General features: G+C 36.8%; 1 protein-coding gene across 1 annotated transcript in view; it reads left to right on the forward strand.

The window, feature by feature from the left end:
* Nucleotides 1-559: 559 nt before the first annotated feature.
* The window catches only part of DEK (DEK proto-oncogene), a 32207-nt gene continuing 8918 nt past the window's right edge, over nucleotides 560-23848 (forward strand). The window contains exons 1-9 of the mRNA XM_037842130.1: nucleotides 560-918; nucleotides 1315-1477; nucleotides 4512-4613; nucleotides 4858-4967; nucleotides 6039-6133; nucleotides 7870-7990; nucleotides 12369-12557; nucleotides 22391-22526; nucleotides 22862-23010. Of these exons, the coding sequence (XP_037698058.1) occupies nucleotides 1324-1477; nucleotides 4512-4613; nucleotides 4858-4967; nucleotides 6039-6133; nucleotides 7870-7990; nucleotides 12369-12557; nucleotides 22391-22526; nucleotides 22862-23010 (1056 nt within the window). The 5' untranslated portion in view covers nucleotides 560-918; nucleotides 1315-1323. The remainder of the gene's footprint in view (nucleotides 919-1314; nucleotides 1478-4511; nucleotides 4614-4857; nucleotides 4968-6038; nucleotides 6134-7869; nucleotides 7991-12368; nucleotides 12558-22390; nucleotides 22527-22861; nucleotides 23011-23848) is intronic.

The raw sequence follows: 23848 nt of genomic DNA on the forward strand, positions 1-23848 counted from the left end.
GCAGCTGTGCTTGAGGAGGTGGGTGAAAATGAAGGAAGTCGTATACAGAAGAGAGATCATTTGAGAAGAGGTGAGATTTGAGTTCCATTTTGAAATGTTGATTCTAAAACTTATCTGCAGAACTGTAGCCGGCCTACAACTCAGGAGATGGATCTGGACTGGACAAATACCGTATTTCCTCTATCATAACACACACACACACACATTTCTTCCCTACATTCTCATTGGCCTAAAATCTATTTATGTTTCTGGTGATGTGAACATTCAACAGGGCAGGATCTTTTGTCAAGCCATGGGGTCCTAAGAAATACAGTAGATTCGCGAGTCATCACACAGTATAATCTGTGGGACTTATTTATTCTCCTCCACCTCTGTGAAATACTGTAGGTACCAACTTCACGGGATTTCTAAACTTTACCTCCATCACCTCCCCGCCACAGCCCACTACGGCTCATCATCTTTTCCGGGAATCGTGGAGACAATAAACACGAAGGCCCCCTAGCGTTTTTCCGCTCTGCACTGCCAGGCAAGGTCTCCGCCCGCTCCCGCCCCCCGGCCAGACCTCAGGCACAGACCAGTGGGGCCGGGACACGGGAGCCGGAGCGCGGGGCTCCTCAACCCGCGTTCGGGGAGACCCCGCCGCCGCCCCGCCCGGCTTCCCGCTAAGGCGCACGGCCCTCCCCGCCTCCCCTGCCTGCGCCCGCCAACAACCAGCTCGCGGCCCTGATTGGCCGCCGCATTCCCGCTTTCCTCCCCGAACCGCCATTTTGAAAATCTTGTTGATTCTGGGGAGCAGAGAGCTCGGTGCGAGCGTCACGCGCGACAGCGGCCCGCGCGCCTTTCTCTCGGCATCCGCCGCTGCTGTTCGGACCTTCCTCGTGCCCTCGCGCGCCAGGCCTGCGGCGCCCGGGACTCGCGGTGAGGGCCGCGCTCGGGGAAGGGAGGCCAGGAGGGGGCCGTGGCCCCCGGCCGCCTGCCCCGCCGCGGCGGACGGGGATGGACGCGGCCATTTGGACGCCGGCCTGAGGCGGGGGAGGGGACCGGCACCGCCGGGAGGCTCAGCCGGGCGGGAGGGGCATGCGCGGCTTCCCGCCTCGGGAATCCCGGGACGGCGGCGCGGGAGGGAATCCGTCCCGACTGCGGGTGGAAGCAACTTTGAGCCCGGGTTTCCCGCGGCCCCCTGGTTCCTTAGCCTGGGAGGAGCCAGAGAAGTCACGGCGGCCGCCGGTCCTTCCCGCCTCGGTAGGGCCGGCGAAGGTGCGAGCCTTGGGGCGGCGTCGGGACCCAGACTTCTTTCTCCCTCTCGGCCCTCAGGTCGTCAGCATGTCCTCCTCGGCCCCCGCTGCAGAGGGAGAGGGAACCCCCGCCCAGCCCGCCTCCGAGAAAGAGCCCGAGGTGCCCTGCAGGGGAGAAGACAGTGAAGAGGACGAGGAGGAGGAGGAGGAAGAGGAAGAGGAAGAGGAAGAGGAAGAAAAAGGTGGGGAGGATGTTGTGTCTGGAGTGATGGGTTTTTCAGATCGAAGTTTTGTGGGGTTTTTTTTTTCTTTCGGAAGACAGTTTTCTTGCTCTTTTTCCGCTTAGAGGCGTTAACACAGAGAGGTTTGCAGCAGGAATGAATGCAAAATTGTTTTGTTTACTGTTATGCAATGGCGGAGAATTAAATGAATTCCTATGTTCCTTTTATATTTGTTAGCCTTGTTATTATGTACTTTGGAGTGCTCTTGACCTCTTGCCAGCGATATACGTTCATAACATTTCATCTTTTGACAGGAAGTTTGTAAGTTTCAGATCTTTTTAAAAATTCAGTGCATGTTAATCTTTGAAGTTACTCAGTTAATGTTTCATTTTAATCTTGTATTAATTTACACTTTTTTTTCCTGCCTTTTGAAGCTGTTGTGAAGTCTTTAACGAAACCTCACATTGAGACTTGAAGAAGTTATTATTGCTGGCCCTGGAGTTATAATATTTTCATATTTACTGAGCTTGAGTAACTGCTTGAAGGATGGGAGGGTTTTACTTTCACTGGGAAACCGTGGTGAAAGCTGTTGGGTGCTGTACCGAGAAAGTTAAATATGAGCCCAGAGCTGTTTCAGTTTTGAAGCTGAGTCTGGCCCAAGACAGGGCAAGATTAGCAATTATTTGGCATGAAACAGAAGAACTTCAGTGTTAAGGAGTGGTACTGTCAGTTTGTTGAAGACACAGGCTGCAGTGCTTCTTTGAGCTATATCAACTTTATGTTTCCAACCATTTAAAAATCCGTATCACAGACCTTAGCTTTCTTTGATGATATTAGTCTAGTCTAGGATTAATTAGTATGTGGTTACAACTCAGCTAAACTTGGGAAGAGGCTAGAAGTTGTCTTTCCATACCTAGCTTTAATGGTCAGTTTCTCTTAAGCCTAGAAGTGTGAACCAGTCGTGGTTAGAATCTTGTAAGTGCAATCCGGGTTGAGAGTTAAAGTGTGTCTCTTCTTTGTTTAAAGTGATATGTGCTCTTAGAAGGGAGCACTCTATATTTAATACAGTACAAAAAAGTCTATGAACAAAAATATTAGTTACTTTTTAATTATTCATAAACTAACCGGAAAGTGGCTGTAATGTCTCAGCACTTTTTCCTCTATTATTTTGTTTGTCGTTTAGACTTTTTTTTGTGGAGGGGGCAGGGTTGGAATATCACAGGGAGGAATATTCTTCATACTAGGAAAAAAAGCATGGATGTCATGTAAAAATACTATGTATGCCCAACACAGTAATGCTTGTGTACCAGCAGTAGTTCAAAGAATCCCATAGTTTGTTACAGATGAACAAATTGTGATTCTTTTTAACACAGTAATTTTATTTAAAAATTATCCTCAAACAATTTTATATTTCTAATTTTATTATTTCACTCATTTGAGGTATTAGTGGGACAACTAAAATTGTGAAAATTTTTGTTCTATTTATTCTACCTTATTCTACTTATTATTAACTCTACTTGAGATTTGTAGAAGCAAGGCAGTGAAATTAATGAAGTCTGTGTCATACAAGGGGTCAGATTAACCAAACTTGGGGTGGGGGGGTGGGGGGTGGAGGGTGATGGGGTGGAAGAAGTGAGAGAGTAACCAAAGATGACTTCAAAGTTTCTGTCTTAGCAGGGTTGATGGCATTATCATTTGCTAAAGAAAATAATTTATGGACTTGAGCAAGTTTGGAGATGGTTATGACTTCAGTTTTGGATGTATTGCATTCAGGTGCCTGTAGGACATGAAGAGCTGTGCAGTTGGCAGCTAGGCCTGTAGTTAGACTGGGAAGTCTTGGCATATGGATGGTAATCAAAGGCAAGGAAGTGGTTCAAATCATCAGGGAAAGGAACTGGAGTGATAATGGATTGATTAAGAGTGCTTCTTTATTCTGTACACCATTGCCAGAATATACCTCCTGGAATCCTTTTTCCTTTCTTGTTCTTGTGCAAGTCCTTACATCTCCAGATCTTACCTGTCTTCAAAGCCAGCTCCGGTATCATGATCCCTTTCCCTAACCCAAAAATAATCACTCCCTTCTCAACTCACAGAACTTTTAGTTGTATCTTTCTTGAGGTGTTTTATCATCTTCCACATTGGAGTATCATTTTGTGTCTCATCTCCCTAATAGACATGATCTCTCTCATGAGATGTTCAGGGTCTCTCCATTTTCCCTTAGTATCTCATCCAGCTTTGTACAAAACGGGCATTCATTGATTGAGTGGAAGGACCTCCAGCAATATATAGTGTCTTTCATTTATCTGACTTTATTTCATTTAGTAGGCAAATGATTTTAGATAAATCAAGCTTAATGTTTTAATTTTTAAAACATATTTTCCAGCTTGTTTTTTAAAAAAAAACGTCTAAACAGAACGTAACATTTTTAGAATGATTTATGGCCGTCCTTAAGAGCATCATTTGTTAAACTACAAAGTAATGCCCCTCCCAATTGATTACAGTAAATGTGAACTTAGAGTATTTTGCCCTGTCTGTACAACCTCTGGGCTGCCTTAAGGACCTTGTTTTTGTCTCCTGTCAGTTTACTAAATTATTGCTGTGCTCTGTATATCTTTTGAATCTCTTTTTATACTCTCAGTCTCAACTTGCTGTTCTACTGTACAGCAAACTGTAGAACCACAGTTAATAGAATGTCTAAACAAAGAGTATTAGTAAGGACATAAGTGATTTTTTACAAATGAAGTAAATGAACTTCCATAGCAATAATTGTAGTTGGGTAAATTTTTTTTTCTTTTCTGATTTTTTTTTTTTTTAAACTGAGTACCCTGTGAGGTTGCCAGGTAAGTAAAATGTTACTTTAAAAAATTTCAATGGTGCTATTAACTTGTCAAGTGTTTTCATCTCTGCTATGTCATTTGTTTCACAAAACAGTACCCAGAAAAAGAGTTAGGTATTAGATTTCTGGGATCTTTTTACTACATGTTTATCCAATAAGGCTAATAATATATTTTTTTAAAGTTTTTTGTTATTTAAAAAATATTAAATTAATTTCTAGAAAAGAGCCTCATCGTGGAAGGCAAGAGGGAAAAGAAAAAAGTAGAGAGGTTGACAATGCAAGTTTCTTCCTTACAAAGAGAACCATTTACAATTGCTCAAGGTAAGTTTATTCTATGTGTCTTCAATTTTATGGTGAAAATGCCTAAATATGCAAAATGATGGTTAGCAGTGTTTAGTTTTTACTGTTTAATAAGTAGTACTATATTTATGGTATAATTTTGTTTAAATTGTCCTATTAAAGCAAAAATAATATGTAAATAATATATAATGAATTCTCATTTAAATTAGCTTTGTAGATGTATTAACAAGCAATGGGTATTTAATTACTATTGTATTTTTTCTAGGGAAGGGGCAGAAACTTTGTGAAATTGAAAGGATACATTTCTTTCTGAGTAAGAAGAAAACAGACGAGCTTAGAAATCTACACAAACTGCTTTACAACAGACCAGGCACTGTAAGACCTTTTCTATACTTTTACCCTAGTAGCATGTTTATGTATTAAAACACTTAACAATAGAAGTGTTTAATAATTTTAGTTCTGGGAAGGACCTTAGCAACTAGTTCGATCAACTAGTTCAATTTCTGCACTATGTAAGTGAGCAAACCGAGACACATATTTGTTTAAAGACTTGTCACAGCACACACAGCTGGATATTAGCAAGTAGGAAGATAATATCAAGAGCACTTGAAGCTGTAGTTGTTTTTATTCAAAACTGAAATCTCAGATTTTGACACCTAAAGTGTGATGATTTTAGTGCTCTTTAAATGTGTTAGAAAAAATTTATTTTTGAATGTTGTAGCCATTAAGAAAAGTTATTCAGTACAGTTGTATCTCAATTTAAGCAACTATCTGATAAACGAGGTAGTGGTTCCTTGCTAAAGGATTTGTTAGAGTAAATCAGTATTTCATTTGCTGAATTATTTCATTGTACACGCTACTTCATTAGTCCATATACTTATAATTGAAGAAATTGCTCTTTGCTGTGCATGAGCAAGGCGGTGGTTGACATTGTCACATAGAATTTCTGAAGAATGCAATTTATTTTCACATGTGCTGTCTCAATTGATCCTCACAAAAGTCTACTTTATAAAGTCCCATAACTTAAATATTTTTAACTTTTTGGTGTGATCTCTGTTCTTTACTTTTCAAAGAATAAAATCTCTGACTTCCTAATTTGGAAAATAAGAAATATAGTTAATTTGTGTTGCTTAGAAAAGGGATGACTTTTTACATAGTAACTTCCACATTCCCTCAAATTGTCAGATTAACGTTCACTTATGGTTTTATCATTACTAGTAACAATTCCTAGATGGAAATTCATTCAAATACAAATTGTGATTATCAAAGAATTAAGTTTTCAGGCCTTTATAATGTTAACATGTTATATTAGTAGCAGATATATTTATCATTTTGAATGAACAAATATGTAACTTGGGGACAGATATGAAAATAAAGATGATGGCTTTGAAAATTTTCTTGTGTACTGGGTAAGAAATAGCATTAATAATAAGGGAAACTTTTTAGGTGTCCTCATTAAAGAAGAATGTGGGTCAGTTCAGTGGCTTTCCATTTGAAAAAGGAAGTATCCAATACAAAAAGAAGGAAGAAATGTTGAAAAAGTAAGTTATTTTTATAAATATCATGTTTAAATAAATGTGGTTTTAGTTTTTTTTAACATTTAGATACAGTCAAACATATATTTTCAATAGATTGCTAATTCTGTGCTTTAATGCCAAGGCCTGGCTTGTCTTCATAACTTTTAACTTAGGATATCCATCACTTTCCAATAAAAAGTATCAAGATTGTTGAAAACTTTTAATCAAAGAAATTTGTTTCCTAGAAGAATGATATTCAGCAGTAAATCATTCACATAGTTCAATATTCAAATGGTCTAAAAGGGAATATAGTGAAAAATCTTTCCCACTTCTGTCTCCAGTCACTCACTCTGATATCCTCTTTGTAGGTACCATTTAAACTATTTTAAGGATAAACAATTTGATGGAAACAGTATCCTTCAGCATAATACAAGCAAGATATATTCTTAGAGCTTTTGTTTATTAAAGCCCCTGTAGTTTAAGAACTTTAATAGAGATGATTGACTATTCCTTAATTTAAATGTAACCGTATTAGGAATGCTGGCAGGGGAAGGAAGGGTGTCACCAGCTAGAAGAATGGTCAAGCCGTGAATTTTATGAAAACTTTTCTGCATAATTTTCTGGTGAATGAGTTTATTCTTAACTACCTTTATTTATTTATTTTTTTTATCTTCATTTTATTGAGATATATTCACATACCACACAGTCATACAAAACAAATCGTACTTCCGATTGTTCACAGTACCATTACATAGTTGTACATTCATCACCTAAATCAATCCCTGACACCTTCATTAGCACACACACAAAAATAACAAGAATAATAATTAGAGTGAAAAAGAGCAATTGAAGTAAAAAAGAACACTGGGTACCTTTGTCTGTTTGTTTCCTTCCCCTGTTTTTCTACTCATCCATCCATAAACTAGACAAAGTGGAGTGTGGTCCTTATGGCTTTCCCAATCCCATTGTCACCCCTCATAAGCTGCATTTTTATACAACTGTCTTCGAGATTCATGGGTTCTGGGTTGTAGTTTGATAGTTTCAGGTATCCACCACCAGCTACCCCAATTCTTTAGAACCTGAAAAGGGTTGTCTAAAGTGTGCATAAGAGTGCCCACAAGAGTGACCTCTCGGCTCGTTTTGGAATCTCTCTGCCACTGAAGCTTATTTCATTTCCTTTCACATCCCCCTTTTGGTCAAGAAGATGTTCTCCGTCCCACGATGCCGGGTCTACATTCCTCCCCGGGAGTCATATTCCACGTTGCCAGGGAGATTCACTCCCCTGGGTGTCTGATCCCACGTAGGGGAGAGGGCAGTGATTTCACCTTTCAAGTTGGCTTAGCCAGAGAGAGAGGGCCACATCTGAGCAACAGAGGCATTCGGGAGGAGGCTCTTAGGCACAACCATAGGGAGGCCTAGCCTCTCCTTTGCAGCAACCATCTTCCCAAGGGTAAAACTTATGGTAGAGGGCTCAACCTATTAAACCACCAGTCCCCTATGTCTGTGGTCACTTACACTACCTTTAAAACAGTTAATTGGTAGATGATGTTTTCAATTTATTAATAACCATATTTGGATGTGTTTAGTACACTAGTCAAGATTGTTAGGAATACTTCTAAGATTTAAAGAAACATTGGTTGCTTTTTTTAAATGTATGTAACCGAGCAGACTGGATTTGATTGGCTATCACTTTCATGTTGTGGAGACTCTTATAAACTTTTCTACATAATCACCTTGATTTCTTCCTTTTTCTGTTTCAGATTTAGAAATGCCATGTTAAAGAGTATCTGTGAGGTTCTTGATTTGGAAAGGTCTGGTGTAAATAGTGAACTGGTGAAGCGGATCTTGAATTTCTTGATGCATCCAAAACCCTCTGGCAAAGTGAGGATCAGTTTCATACTATTTTAATAACAAATCAGCAATTTATAGCCCCTCCATGCTTTCTTTTTATGAAACAATAATTAGCCAGCAGCTGCATTGCTGTCAACATCTAGAGATACTGCTTACAGTCAAAGAATATGCCTTCCATTGACATACCATCAACAGTTTCATGATAGAAATAAAGTAGAAGGCATACAGATGTGTTCTCCCTTATCAGATATAAGGGATAAGAGATTAAAAAAAGTAGTTATTAACTAAGTTAACATCACATGAGGCAGAAAATACAAGATAACTATCCAGGATTATGTATCCAAAAGGCAGTTTAAGGACTGACAGATTGGGATTGATGATGAGGTGGTAGGGATGGGGTGTGTACCCTTAATCAGGCCAGGAGAAACAAGGGTGGGAATATTAGAACTGGATATTTTCTAGATCCCAGAGTAAGGTTATGAAAAAGTGACATAAAGAAAGCTGACTCTTTCCCAGATTGGGTTTCCAGAACCCTCAACAGAGCCCAGGATTTGGATAGAGAAGTAAAAATTTCTTACTCTTCCTAAAATTTAGCTTAGTTTTGCTCTAATTAACAGTGATTTAAGTAATATCAGTAATTTAAAACATCTGTTGAAGTGTTACTTGGATAACCTTGCATTTTCAGATTGTTACAAGTCTGTCACTTGTCAGTAAGGTTTTTCCTGTTCTTCATTCTGATAGGAAAGAAAGTGTGAAGAGATTTAGGGCCTTAAGAGTTGAGAGGATCACCACCCTTTGAGAGGAGAAGGCATAAAGAATAGAAACCAGAAAATACCTTTGGGGGCTTGGTTTTTGTCTGCTTTTAGCCCTGATTATCATTAGCTGGACAAGGACAGATAACGCGATTCGAGGTGTTACGTTTGTCAAGCATGGCAGACCCAAAAAGAGATTAGATGTTTTTTGGTGTTTCAAATTGGCTTGAACAGGATGAATGATGAACTATTTTCCCTACTTTTACTGTCAATATATTTGTACTTTTTCAGGATTTCATGTGGCAACTTGATCATTACTCCCCCAGAAGCAATTACTAAGTTGTCTAGGTTATAAGGGATATGTTTATATTCATCTTGTTTTCCATGATTTTTAATTCTTTCAGTTTCAGGACCCCATTACTCTTGAAAATTAATGAGTAATCCAAAAGCTTTTGTTTATATAGGTTCTCTTGATATTTACTATATTCAGAGTTAAAACTGAAAAATTTCAAATAATGGTAAGCCTGTTATGGGTTAACAAATGTAATATTTTGAGTGAAAAATAACTAATTTCCAAAAGATTAGAAAAATGGCTTTGTTTTATTTTTGCAAATCTCTTTGATGACTGGCTTAAGAGAAGAAAGCTTGATTCTCATTTGCTTCTGCATTCAGTCTGTTGCAATGTATTGTTTTGCTTGAAGTATATGAAGGAAATCCAGCTTCAGACAGGTATTAGTTAGAAAAAAGCCCCTTCAGATAATTGTGGATATTCTCCTGTACACCACCAAAATTCCACAAGTGGTAGTTTCTTAAAGATTATTTACAATGTGATATCTGAAACCATATCAGCGAACTTGGATCTTTTACCTGTACATGATGTGACCATGTAATACCTTTTGGAAAATATTGATTCTCTGAATTAGGCAGGTCTTCTCATGTTGACAGATTTCATTAAGCACTGTCAAAAAATCACAGTCATTAATATAACCACAACCTCATCCGAAAAATCTTGAGCTCTTGGGAAGCTACTAGATTCATGGTGGTGGATGCGAATTTTTTAAAATTCTTATTCTTGTGATCTTAAAATTTATCATTAGTAACAAATACTATCAGTTGTTTTCCTTGAAATGACAGGACCACTTGATTCATTTTTGAGAACATAACTACCACATACTTAAGCCTGAATAATCATTGTCAGTTCTTGTACAAATGGTGTTCTATGAAAAGAGTAACTAGTTTAGCTCACAGCTCATAATTGCACACATGCTTTTGCTTGAGAAAATCATTGAACTTGGAATAGCCAAAGTACTTTGTGTACCTCCCATTTTATCAAACAGATATTATAAAGAGGTACACTAGACAGTTGAGAGTTAATACCATTATTATTTACTGCTTCATCAAGGACATTCTTCAGTGAAACTCTGCCCCTCTCCCTTTTTTTAACAGCAAATGTGTGGTCATGAGGAATATAGTGACTACTTGTACAGTTTGTTGCCACTGCTTTGATTGGTACTAAACAGTTTTACCCACCTTTGCCTTTTGCACGATCAATGCAAATATCAACATAGTGAAAAGGGCAAACAAATAATGTCTTGATATTATCATGAAAATAATTTTGACTTCACAGTCCCCTGAAAAGTTCTCAGGAATCTCCAGGGTCCTTTTAATTGTGGTGACGTATTTTCTGTTTTAACTATTTTTTCCCCCATGATTTAAGAAAAATGCTAATTTTTTCTCCTCTATTGTAATCTTAAAACTGTTGAATTGACACAACATTCATCCTTGATTATTTTACTATCTTTCTGTTGTACTTGCTTATTTCATTTGTTAATCAGATTTTGTTTCCAAAAATAGATAAGGCTGTTTACACTGGATTTTATTAATTCAACTGTTTTTAGAACCAGTATAGGCAAGTTCTAACACATTTGTGTATTAGTTATTTTTATTAAAAGCTATTCATGTAATTTTGGGAGCTGCATTTTCTTAATTGGTTACTCAAATGATATAACATCTTTTTCTTTTCTGTCTGTTTATCCAACATCTATTCCAGGCCCCACATTACTAGTTCTGTACATAGATTAGCTTTTGCTACCTGCTTCTGGTTGCTGAACTGAGATTGTGAGGGATATCACATTTTTTCTAATACTTTTGAGTCAGGGATTTCATAGAATGAGTAGTGAGAGCTTGGACATTGAGTCACCTTTTCTTCAAACAATGCTATCAAAGAATTTACCCAAATGGATTTGGTTCCTGAGCTTGAATAGTAATAGTTCAGATAACAAGGGTATCTGTTTATATTCAAGGATGTTTCTTGTAGACAGTCTCCTCTGAGAAATGTCTTTGGTTGGACTGTTAACTTAAAATTTCTAGAGTGACCTAGATTAGTTAGTTCCCAGCCTGCCTTTAGAATGGTAGGTTGTTGGGGCAAGCTAGGGGCTATGCTGTAATTTGTCAGTAGCCTTTGAATACTTCATTTATATAAAGCAGCCACTTTTTCTTAGTTTTGTGGAGGGTACAGTGGCCCTCTAGGAGACTGAGGATTCCTGTGAGAGAAAAACAGTCCTGTGGTTCTCCTCGTTTCACAAAAGATACTCCCTAAAATTACTGCAAACATTTATAGAATTGAATATCTTAATGTTATATTATGGAATTTTTCCCTTAATGTTTCTTCTTATTACAGGAAATAAAATAATATAAGCAAAAATTAAAGAACATAAAAGATACTCAATGTAAGAAATAGTTAATTCCTTAATATATTAATATTATATATTATAATATATTTATATTTTAATAATATATTTCAGATCCTCTAACTATGGAAGTTTATTTTATGGTTTTCAATTTCAGAATTTAGTAAAAAGTCCCCTAAGAAAGTATTTAAAAATTAAATTTATTGGTTAATATAGTCATTTTCCTCAAGTGATCTAATGTGCTTTTAAACTATGCATGCTATAATTAAATATGAAAGTAATAGCAATGCACTCATTTTGTGGTTCTTAATTAGCTTTTATGATTAATGTACCCAGCATTCTTAGAATTTAATGTCATTGCATATTTAGAAGGATTGGCAAGAGTATGAACTTGGCATACTGAAGGTAGAGCCCAGAGATATATTATGAATATAAACTATATAGTTCATTCACAAATACAGTTGTATAATTGGTGATCAAGTTTCATTTTCTTTATGGATGGTTGCTCCCAGGTCTTTGATTGGAGGGCCCCCCTAAAGCAAAGAACTCTGGCAGTGACAGTTTTACAGGAATGAGATAAATTATATGTCTAATTCAAGACAGTATGACAAGTGTAAATATTGCAGTCTTGACAGTGTCAACAACTGTCTGAGCTTAACACAAGGTGTACTTGGGCTTCCCATGTCAGAATCGAGAATACATATTTCTCCCAAAATTTGTGAAGACTCTTTTTCTAGGTATTTAGAATGCAAACTAAGGGGTATCAGTAGTGCAAATTTTTAGGTTAACCTGGCACGTTATATTAAAGATGAAATATTCTCTCTAAAGCTGCTAAGCTTGTAAATATAATTTCTTGAGAAAGAACAAGAAGAAATTGAGTTGAGAAGTAGTTATCAAAAAACATTTGATTGACTTGGAAATTTAATACCTCATTGTTGTTATCTTTATAATTTTTATTTTGTGCAGCCTTTGCCAAAATCCAAAAAAACTTCCAGCAAAGGCAGCAAAAAGGAACGGAATAGTTCTGGAATGGCAAGGAAGGGTAAGCGAACCAAATGTCCTGAAATTCTGTCAGATGAATCTAGTAGTGATGAAGATGAAAAGAAAAACAAGGAAGAGTCATCAGATGATGAAGATAAAGAAAGTGAAGAGGAGGTAAAATGTTTTATTTTATTTTTTTTATTTTTTTTATTTTTCTGTTTCCATGGAAAAAATATTTTGGCTATATAATAGGTAAAGCTAGAAAACATGGATTCTAGGATCTATCAACAGTGTCATATTGGGTTTTTAAATTCTGAAGACGTAGAAATAGTTAAGTATACACCTATTTCTTTCCCTTAAGAAGCTTTAAGGAGTTTTTACTTAAATGCCATGCCAAACTATATGAGTTGGAAAAGAGTGAGATTGGTGTGGACTGGATTTGAAGTGGGCCTGGAGCTGGACCTTGAAGACTACCATGGTCTTCAATGAGAAGAGAAGGGAAAGGATGGGGAGAGTATATATCCTGAACACATTGGAGCAGAATCTTTGAGAATTTTTTTTCATAGTATATTAATATTTTAGACTGACGCGAACCATTTTATTCTGTTTTATGAAAAAAGTAAGGAGTTTTAGGACCACCATTTTTCTTCAACTGGGGATTATTTAATAAAAATAACAGTATTTTAAGTTTGGTGGGTAAGTTTTGTATCACTAGAAAAGACTTTTTTTATTTCTTGTTTTTTAAATTTAACTTTTTATTTTGAAATAATTTCAAACTCACAGGACAGATTAAAAAATAATACAAGACTCATACAGAGAACTCCAGCATACCCCCATCCCTCCAGATACCCAGATCTACCAATTTTAACATTTTGCCACATTATTCTTTTTATCTATCTTTCTGTTTATTTTCTAAACCTGAGAGTAGGTTGTATACCTCCTATATCTTGAATACTTACACTTCCATGTATATTTCCTAAGATATAGGTTATTCACTTATGCTGCCACCGTAAGAGCAGTTATCAAGTTCACAAAAATTAACATTGATATCAAACTTAGAGTCTGTATTCCAGTTTTTTCATTATGTCCCAATAATGTTATTTTGAGTCTTTTCTCCTCCATTGTTACAATCCAAGAACATGTAAGTGGAATCATAAAATACCTGTTTTGTGTTTAACTTACTTCATTAAATGTGATGTCTTCAGGGTTCATCCATGTAGTGGCATATATCAGAATTTTATTCCTTTTCATTGCTGAATAATATTCCATTGTATGGATATAACATTTTGTTTATCCATTCATCTGCTGAGGAACAATTCAGTTGCTTCCACCTTTGGCTGTCGTGTACAAGCTGCTGTGAATATTGGTGATTGGTGTCAAATATCTTGAGTTCCTGCTTTCAGTTCTTTTGGGTATATACCTAAAAGTGGGGTTGCTTGGTCATATGGTAATTCTATGTTTAACTTTTTGAGGAACCACAAACTGTTTTCCACAGTGGCTATACCATTTTACAATCCCACCAATAGTATATGAGGATTCCCATTTCTCCACATCCTTGTTATTTTCCCTTTTTTTTTTTTTTTTAAATTGCCATTCTACTGGATGTGAGATGGTATTTCATTGTGGTTTTGGGTTGCATTTCCCTGGTGGCTTAATGTTGAGCATCTTTTCATGTACTTATCGGCTACTTGTATATCTTTTTTGGAGAAATATCTACTTGTCCTTTGCCTGTTTTTTTTTTTGTTTTTTTTTTTTTTTGAGTATCATTCTTTTTAATAAGTGATCGATCTCAGAGAACAAGTGTCTTTTACAAAGTCCTAACCACATCTGCTTCATTCATATCTCTAATTGAAGTCTGGGCTGTTTTTCAGCTTTTTAAACAGTTGTTATATGTGCTAATACTGATATTCATATCTGCCGAGTTCTAGCTCTGAGTTTCACGTGTCACACAGATACCCAAAGTTCCAGGGATCGATCAGGTTATACACAAAGGTATCAGCATCTCAGAATCTAGAGGTAGCTGTTGGAATTCACGAAAAGATGTGACTGCTGTAAGAACTTACAGTCTGGGGACTATTAAAATAAGCGTTCCCCTGTAAGGTTCAATTCTGAGTTACACATTGTAGTTAGTCCATATTGGTGAGGCACTATGGTGTTTGCCTTTCTGGTGTAGTTCACTCAAAATGCTGTCTACAGGTCCCATTCACCTTGTTGTGTGTCTCACAGGTTCACTCCTCGCAGTTGCTCAATATGCACACACAACAGTTCACCATTCTGTTCCTCGGTCGATGTACCCTTAGTTTGCCCATTTTTTAATTGGTTGTTTGCCTTTTTGTTGTCGAACTGTAGGATTTCTTTATATGTTTTGGATATTAGAAAACTTTAACAGATAAATGATTTGCACCTATTTCCACCCATTCTGTTGGTTGTTGCCATTTTCTTTTACTTGGGAGTATTTGTAAAAGGTGGAGAATATTTAGCTTTTGAACAATTAAGAGGCTTAACTTTACCCTCTTCTAAATGTGTATCTTTAATCAAGTACACCAAGAAGAGTGGGTGCAAAAAGATGGGTTCCTGTTATTGTTAGTGGTGTTTTGGTAAGCTTTCTTTTAACTTTTATTTGGTGCACCCCTTCAAAAGTCAGAAATTGCCCTATAAATTAGGTAATCTCCCTTACTTAGGGACTTGATTAATGTCAGTTTCAGCATTTTGGACCAGATACTTCTTTGTTGTAGGGGGCTGTCTTACGCATGCTGGAATGTTTGTCCAATAGATGCCAGTAGCGTCACTCCTCCCAGTTGTGACAATTCAGAATGTTTCCAGAGATTTCCACATGTCCCCTGTGGGGCAAAATCATCTCCAGTTGAGCAACTCGGAATTAGAGGGAATGAAGGTGATGGTAGAACTCTTGATTTTGTATGTGTGTGTATTTGGTTTATGCTTGTCTTGGTGTTAAAAATTCATGCTTTGATGTCAAGTTTTATAGACTTCTGTAGACTAAGTATAAAATCTCATTTATAAAAGAATGTTACAAAGCTAATGGGTGCTTTGTAACTATCTTAATATATTTTTGGCATGAAGGAAGATGAGTAATGTGAGCTCTATGGTTTTTGTGCATTGGATAAAAACTTTTAAGGATGTCAGAGAGGAAAAACATTAATTTATGTGTGTATATATAACAGTGTCAGTCTTACAATTATTACTATGTGCCATTCACTATGCTTTCTAACCCTTTTTTAAGGGCAGAGTTAAAGCATGAAAAGTTGTCATATAATAAGTAATTGTTTCATAGTAGCAACATGGCTATGAGCATGGGCTTTGGAACCTGAGTTTGAATCCTGGCTCTATCTTGGATTATCACTGTATGACCTTGGGCAGGTTATGTAAATTCTATACCTTAGTTTCCCATCTCTAAGATGGAGGTAATAATCATACCAGTCTCATTGGGTTGTATTATTAATTGACTTACCTGGAGTCTGTGTATATGTATTATTAATTGACTTACCTGGAGTCAGTGTATTTGTACTACCCCATATATGTAACCATCTTGTTCCTAGATACTTAAGAAGCTTTAAGGAGTTTTTACTTAAATGCCATGCCGAACTATATGAGTTGGAAAAGAGTGAGATTGGTGTGAGGTAGGGGTTCTCTTTCATTCTTTTCCATATGGATATCCAGTTCTCCAAGCACTGTTGAGGAGACTGTTCTTTCCCAATTGAGTGGACTTGGCAGTCTTATCAAAAATCAGTCAGCCATAGAACTTTTCTGCGATCTTCTGACAAGGTTGCTTTTAATTTTAAAATGCTGTGTCTCTTCAGTGAAGCCATATTTTGAGATAGTGATTATTACCATCATACCTGTCATCTCGACTCCAACCAGATATTCCTCTTCTTTTGGTCCAGACCCTCAGATTTTAAAGTAACTTGAAGTTAACAAAAGGTCATTTTTCCACAGTTCAGTTCTCTGAAAAACTTCAGTCTCCCACTGAAAGTCATAGATAAGGAATGAAGCAAACACATGCTAGAACTTCAGTGCCAATTGAAAGACATTTTGAACGCTCATTGATCAGTCTTTTTTTATTACCACAGTCTGAAAATGCACAGGCCCAGGAAAGATGACCTCTCTGTGCACACATGTAATTATTTAAAAGGAGAGAGCAATATGTAGGGGACTGAGTCTTGATCACCAAAATGAGCACAATGAAAACAAACAATAATGAATATTGAGCACTAGAATTCAAAATACCAGATGTTTTAAAGAGATGGGGTGCCAGTTTACATTACAAAAAAACTATTTTTAAAAATAAAAAAGGATTAAGGGAAAAGAAAAAAATATTAAAGAATATCTAAACTGTTCGATGTCCCAATGTTCCTGATATACTTCAGTCAAATCTTCCTCCATTCCCAGTTCTTTGTGTGTGATTATCAGCAATTCTCTGACCTTCAGGGAAACCTGAGTGAATTCATTGGAATTACCCATCCTTGACAGTATCATTTTTTGAGTTTCTTGAGGTGTGTTGTCATTTTCACTTTGAAATGAATCTCACTGCTATCATTTCTGATGAATTTCAATTTAATATATTCCCTTCATTCTTATCCCCCAAATCCTCAGTTGAAGATTTTGCCTCCTGGTCAGACATGGTGATGGTGGCTTTACCCTGGGTTCTCCGCACAGCAGTGACCTCAAGAAAGCAGAACCTCATTCTGGGGTTTACAAACTTGTCTGTTTTCTCCATAGCACAAGACTGTGGCTGGAGGGAGTTATGCTACGCTCCTACCATGCTGTTTTGACCACTGTAGCTTTGTAATATGCTTTAAAATCAGGAAGTGTGAGTCCTCCAACTTCGTTCTTTTTCAAGATGTTTTTGGCTATTTGGGGCCCCTTACCTTTGCAAATACATTTGATGATTGGGTTTTCCATTTCTTCAAAGTAGGCTGTTGGAATTTTAATTGGGACTGTGTTGAATCAGTAAATCATTTTTTATGTATAATTGACATCTTGACAATAATTATTCTTCCAATCCTTGAGCATGGAATGTCCTTTTATTTAGATCTTTGATTTCTTCCTGTTTCTTTGTATGGCTTGTAATTTTTTGTTGCTGTCTAGGTATCTGATTATCTTGATGAATTAACTCTGAAGATGTGTTTCACCCTCTTGTCAAGGGTTTTGTTTATTGACTTTTTGTTAAGGCTCTGAGGTTTGGTCTAACTTACTCTCAACCTTTAGAAAAAGTTCATGTTTAACTGATCAGATTTTCTCAGCTCTTCATCTGATTCTTGCCCTAGATATGTGGTGCAATTTTTAAGCTTGCACTTTTTGTGCAATTGTTTGACTTCCAGGAGAGAGCTTCCTTTCCTTTTTCAGGAATTTTGATCTGTTCTGTTTATTTTCATGTAGACTTTTCTCCCCTCCTCCTATGATTTGTTTAAATTCTCTCCCTCATTCAGTGGCCCATTTTCCTTAATACTTTTCAATTCTGGGAACTGCCCTATCTTACATCAATTGCTCTTAACCCCCATTTTAAACTTTTTTCTGTGAGGCTTTTCTGCTCCCGGTTTCTTCTCCGCTAGGGTATCCTGCCCTGGGGAGCCAGATTGGGTCAATCCAGAAAGGCAGATCACTTCAGAAAAGTTGTTCTTCCTTTAGGTGTCCAACCGACTGAAACTGGATTCAGTGTGAGCACAACAGTTACTACTAGCCTTTCTATCATGTTCTCTTTTTCCCTCCCCTGTGGTGGCCCTTTTATATGCAGCTGTCTGTGGTGGCTTGTGTTCTACCCTGTGTCTCTGCCAAATTAGATCCCTGTGCCTGGATCTGCGTGGAGTTCTAACTGGCTGCTGTGAGTTTACCTTCACAGCCTTTGGCACAGCGGAGCCGGGTCACACTGCCTCTGACTCCCAAGCTGGGGGACCGACTGGGGGGAGGAGAATGCAGACTGACCAGCATCTGGAATGGAATTCTCCTGAGATTTTTCTGTTTCTTTGATACAGTGTTTGTATAGTCCTTCTCTAGCCTCTACCATCCTCAAGTCTCAGGAAGTGGAGTTTATCCTTTTATTCACTAAATCTCTGGGGTGGCTTTTTCAGGGGATGTCTTAAGTCACCATGATGATGTCACTTGGCCTTCTCTCTTTTTGATTCATCATCAACATGTGGTTTTTAACTTCATGATCGTAAGATTGTTGTTGCCCTCTAGGCATTGTATCCATGTTTCAGGCAGATGAGCAAAGGACTCTCTCCTAGTGATGTTTTGGCTTTTTTCCTCAGAAGGAAAGTCTTTTACCAGAGATTGCGACCCACATTACATTGGCTAGAGCTTCGTTACCTGATCATCTCTAGCTGCAAGGGAAGCTGTGAGAGCTGCCTGCTGCCTTCCTCCTACAGAGGCAGGAAAGTTAAATAAGAAGTGGGATAGTAACTGAGACATCCTACAAGGTTTGCCAAATTGGGGCAACTGTGTTAAAGTTTTTGGTAAACTACTTATTCTAACGAGTCGGAATTTTTGGTGGTGCTGAGAGTGACATGTGAAAGTTTTATTTGTCGTTAATTATGTTTTAAAAAACAAGAATTTCCCCATCTCATAATTTGATCAGAGGAATGAAACCCTGTGAACCATTTAAACCTTTTGTTGGAAGGCAAAGTTGAATCACTCTGTAATAAAGTCCATTTAGACTTAAACTTGTTTTCATAATCTTTTGTGAAATATAATGAGGCCTGCACATTCTTTACTCTTGGCACTCTGAGTTTTCTCAGCCAAGTTGTTAAAAGAATTGTGTATTTTAAGCTAATTTTTATTTTGTTCATCTGTTCACCCAGTACTACCTTTCTGCTGTGAGGACAGGATTCTGGCTCTGTGACAGGCGTCTTTTTTGGACCCTCCTTCAAGAGCCCTGCTGCCTATAAAAGATAGGTAAGCCTCATTCTCCGAAGAGTTTTTGCCTTCCTTCAAAAAGTGTGACATTCCTCTGATTCTACACCTTCATGGTTATCAGAAACATGGAAAAACTGAAAAATTTTTAAATTTATATTATTAGTCCTTTAAAATTTTGAATTATAGTTGTACTATCTCAAATTGTAGCAGCTATCAATTTTTATCTTCCCATTTAACACCTTAAAAATATCTATTATACTTGATAGTCCTGATTGAATCACTTGGCAGCATATTCCAGAAGAGGAAGGCAGAATCTTTAAAAATAAATCCAGTTTATTTAATGTGACTTGTTATAGGGATTTGGATGTTTGTGGGTCCAATCATCTCTGCCAGAATATAATGAAATAAGCACAATGCATTATGGTTAAAGTTAACACAGGGTTTATTACATGTATCTTGCTCCTTTTGTAATTTCCCTTCTTTGTATATACTTTGCTTTTGAAGAAAACATAAATTTCAAGTTATTGGAGAAAATTACATTTGCATAAGTAAAGAATTTCTGTATAAAAGGAAGCACTGATAATAGTAATGATAGCTAATACTTGTTTCTTGTGTACCAGGCCTTGTTGAAAATACTTTCATGTATTAATGCATTCATTTTCCTTAAAACTTTAGGTACTATTATTTCCCTCATTTTGCAGGTGAGGAAACCAGGGCTGAGACATGAGCTGGAATTTGAAACCAGTCTGCCCCAAGAGCCTATACTCTTTAACTATTATGCTACATTTTCTATAATGCTTGGGAACAGTATGTTGCAATCTTTTAGAAATGTTAATAGATAACAATAGGCTATTAGGAAAATGTCCATTTAGAAAACTGTAGAACACTACCCCTTCTAGAAGATTATGTTAAATATAGAATGATGCATAAGATTAATTCTTTGTGTTTTTGTTTAGGCATAATATTTTATTGAGATGACTTGATTAGCCTTTATTTATTAATGGAAATTTGTGTGCTTTGTCAGACTACTACTCCCAGTATGCTGGTTTAAAAATGGTGCCATACTGTGTGTGACTTCGAATATTTTTATGACAGCCTATGTCCTGGCCTTATTAAAGGGCTCTGGAAGTATTTTAATTATCTAATTTTAATTATCTAATTTGTAGGGATCAAGTAATAATGCTTCTCATATTGTTACCTCTTTCTTACCTTCTCCAGCCCTTTCAGTAACCTTGTTTGTAAAATATTTTAATGACCTACAGCTTTAGATTTTATTTAACCTTTGACTAAAGAGTGATGTATAATAGTAAGTATTTTATTCTGTGTATTAAGTGCATCACTACTTTTGCATGAACTTTTAGTATTCTCTTTCAGAGTCTAAATGTAGTTCTGTGAACTAGGTGGATATGTAATAAACTTAAAACTTAGTTTAAGTTAGTCATAGAAAACTGATGACCCACTGTTGCCAGTCCAGCAACCTCTACTATTTGGAAACCTCTGAGCAGAAGGAAATAAGTGAAAATGACCCTTGAATAGCAAAAATCCCTAGTAAATCTCATGAACTTTACTTTTAGAAGCATGTCAGCCCCTTGATACCTCTTAAATTCATTTTTTAGTAGTGGTTAAATGAGATAGTTACAGTATGTTATTGGGATTGTTTGTGGTAATATATACAGTGATGGCAGTGTAGCAAGAGAAAAGAAAGACCCTAAAATCAATAAACTGCCCTTAGAAGCAGTCTGAGTCCACTTAACATTTGGAACAGATGGTCTAGACCCTTTAATCTTTTTTAAGGGAAGGTTCAACACAATGTTTCTTTCCTTTAAAGGGTTGAATTATGATAATACTCAAGTCAAGAGTGTAAGACATTCGAAAGAACATTCTATCAAAAAGGATTTGCATACCACATTGTGGATATAATTAGCGCCCCCAAATTGTATGCTTGGGAGATAGGAAGTTTTATGTTGTATATATGTTACAATTTAAAAAAGAGCGAGTCAAAAGAGACAATGACAGTTAAATGCAGTACATAATCCTGGACTGGATCTAATACGGAGGAGAAAGGGCCCAAAAGGATATTATTGGGACACTTGAAAAAATTGGAATATAGACTGTATGCTTTGTATCAATGTTAAATTTCTTGAACTTGATCACTGTACTTAAGGTGGTTAGGTGAGTGTCCTTGTTCTCAGGAAATGTACATGGAAGTGGTAAGTTTTAGTGGAGCATGATGTTATGTATCCCACTCTCAAATGTTCAGAAAATAGACAAACATGGGTGATTGATAGATAGCCAGCCAGCCAGAATGATATAACAGATGTGGCAAAATGCTAATACTGGGTCAGTCTGGATAGAGTTACTGTTTGAATTGTATGTATCATTCCTGTGTTAATTTTGCAACTTTCCTGTAAGTTTGAGATTATTTCAAAATAGTTTTTACTTTTGGGGATGTTAACTAAATGAAGAAACAGTGTTTCTTAATTTCATAGATTGAGACAAAGTTAAAAAACTATGATTTTGTCATTTTAATCTATCCATATGTATAAATTTTGTTTTTGTTTTATTAGTTATGAGTTAGTGTTTAAGAACATAGGTTCTAGAGTCAGACCTGTATTCAAATCTCACTCTTTGTTTTATTAGTTTTGTGATCGTGGACAAATTAAAGTCACCGAGCTTCACTTCCTCATGTATTTATAAATATATTTACTAAACAACTACTGTGTACCAGGCACTAATTTAGGAGTTGGGGGTAGATCAGCGAACACAGGAAGGAAAAATCCCTATCCTCGTGGGACTTACATTATAGCTGGGAGAGATGAACAATAAATGATAGGATAATAATAGTATATATTTTAGGATTTTTTTCAAGATTAAATAAGGTAATACATATAAAGTTTTCTATCCATAATGCAGAATAAATGTGGGCATTTATTATTTTTAGTGATTGATTCTTCATGTCTCATGTCTAGTTTATGTTATAGTGCTTACAGTCATCTCTCAAAAATCGATAATTAGCAATAATTTTTAATCAGTGATACCAAATACATTAATTTTCTCATACTATTGAGGTGTATGGGAGAAGTAGAGGGATGGCAGTAATGTCATCAATATATGTACTTTGCTTTATTTTCTAACAGCCACCGAAAAAAACATCTAAAAGAGAAAAACCTAAGCAGAAAACCACTTCTAAAAGTAAAAAATCTGTAAAAAATGCTAATGTTAAGAAGGCAGATAGCAGCACCACCAAGAAGAATCAAAACACTTCCAAAAAAGGTATTTTAGACATGACACATTATCAGCAACTTTGAAGTTATATATATATAGTAGCATAATATTTAAGCAAGTATGAAAAATAGGTAAACTGCCAAGAACATTCGGGGGAGGGGTGTATATTAGTTTTTTATAATTTATAACTTCAAAATTTTGACAAAAATTTCAGAGCATGTTTTATAGATAACTGTATAGAGTGGGGATTTATAATCTATTTGAATTTAACACCCATTTGAGAATCTCATGACAGTTTATAGAATTCTTCCTAATCTGTCTTGAATAATTTACTGTATTGTCTTAGAAAAATTTTTATTCGTATGTAATTATATATCTTTTAGAAAGTGAATCTGAGGATAGTTCAGATGATGAACCTTTAATTAAGAAATTGAAGAAACCACCAACAGATGAAGAGTTGAAGGAAACAATAAAGAAATTATTGGCCAATGCTAATTTGGAGGAAGTCACAATGAAGCAGATTTGCAAAGAGGTAATAGAACAGATGGTTAGAGCATTTTGCTTTTTATTTTATTTTTTTTTATCTTCATTTTATTGAGATATATTCACATACCATGCAGTCATACAAAACAAATCGTACTTTCGATTGTTTACAGTACCATTACATAGTTGTACATTCATCACCTAAATCAATCCCTGACACCTTCATTAGCACACACACAAAAATAACAAGAATAATAGAGTGAAAAAGAGCAATTGAAGTAAAAAAGAACACTGGGTACCTTTGTCTGTTTGTTTCCTTCCCCTATTTTTCTACTCATCCATCCATAACCTAGACAAAGTGGAGTGTGGTCCTTATGGCTTTCCCAATCCCATTGTCACCCCTCATAAGCTACATTTTTATACAACTGTCTTCGAGATTCATGGGTTCTGGGTTGTAGTTTGATAGTTTCAGGTATCCACCACCAGCTACCCCAGTTCTTTGGAACCTAAAAAGGGTTGTCTAAAGTGTGCGTAAGAGTGCCCACCAGAGTGACCTCTCGGCTCCTTTTGGAATCTCTCTGCCACTGAAGCTTATTTCATTTCCTTTCACATCCCCCTTTTGGTCAAGAAGATGTTCTCCGTCCCACGATGCCGGGTCTACATTCCTCCCCGGGAGTCATATTCCACGTTGCCAGGGAGATTCACTCCCCTGGGTGTCTGATCCCATGTAGGGGGGAGGGCAGTGATTTCACCTTTCAAGTTGCCTTAGCCAGAGAGAGAGGGCCACATCTGAGCAACAAAGAGGCATTCGGGGGGAGGCTCTTAGGCACAACCATAGGGAGGCCTAGCCTCTCCTTTGCAGCAACTGTCTTCCCAAGGGTAAAACC

This window comes from Choloepus didactylus, chromosome 7, assembly GCF_015220235.1.
Source record: "Choloepus didactylus isolate mChoDid1 chromosome 7, mChoDid1.pri, whole genome shotgun sequence".
Lineage (NCBI taxonomy): Eukaryota > Metazoa > Chordata > Mammalia > Pilosa > Megalonychidae > Choloepus > Choloepus didactylus.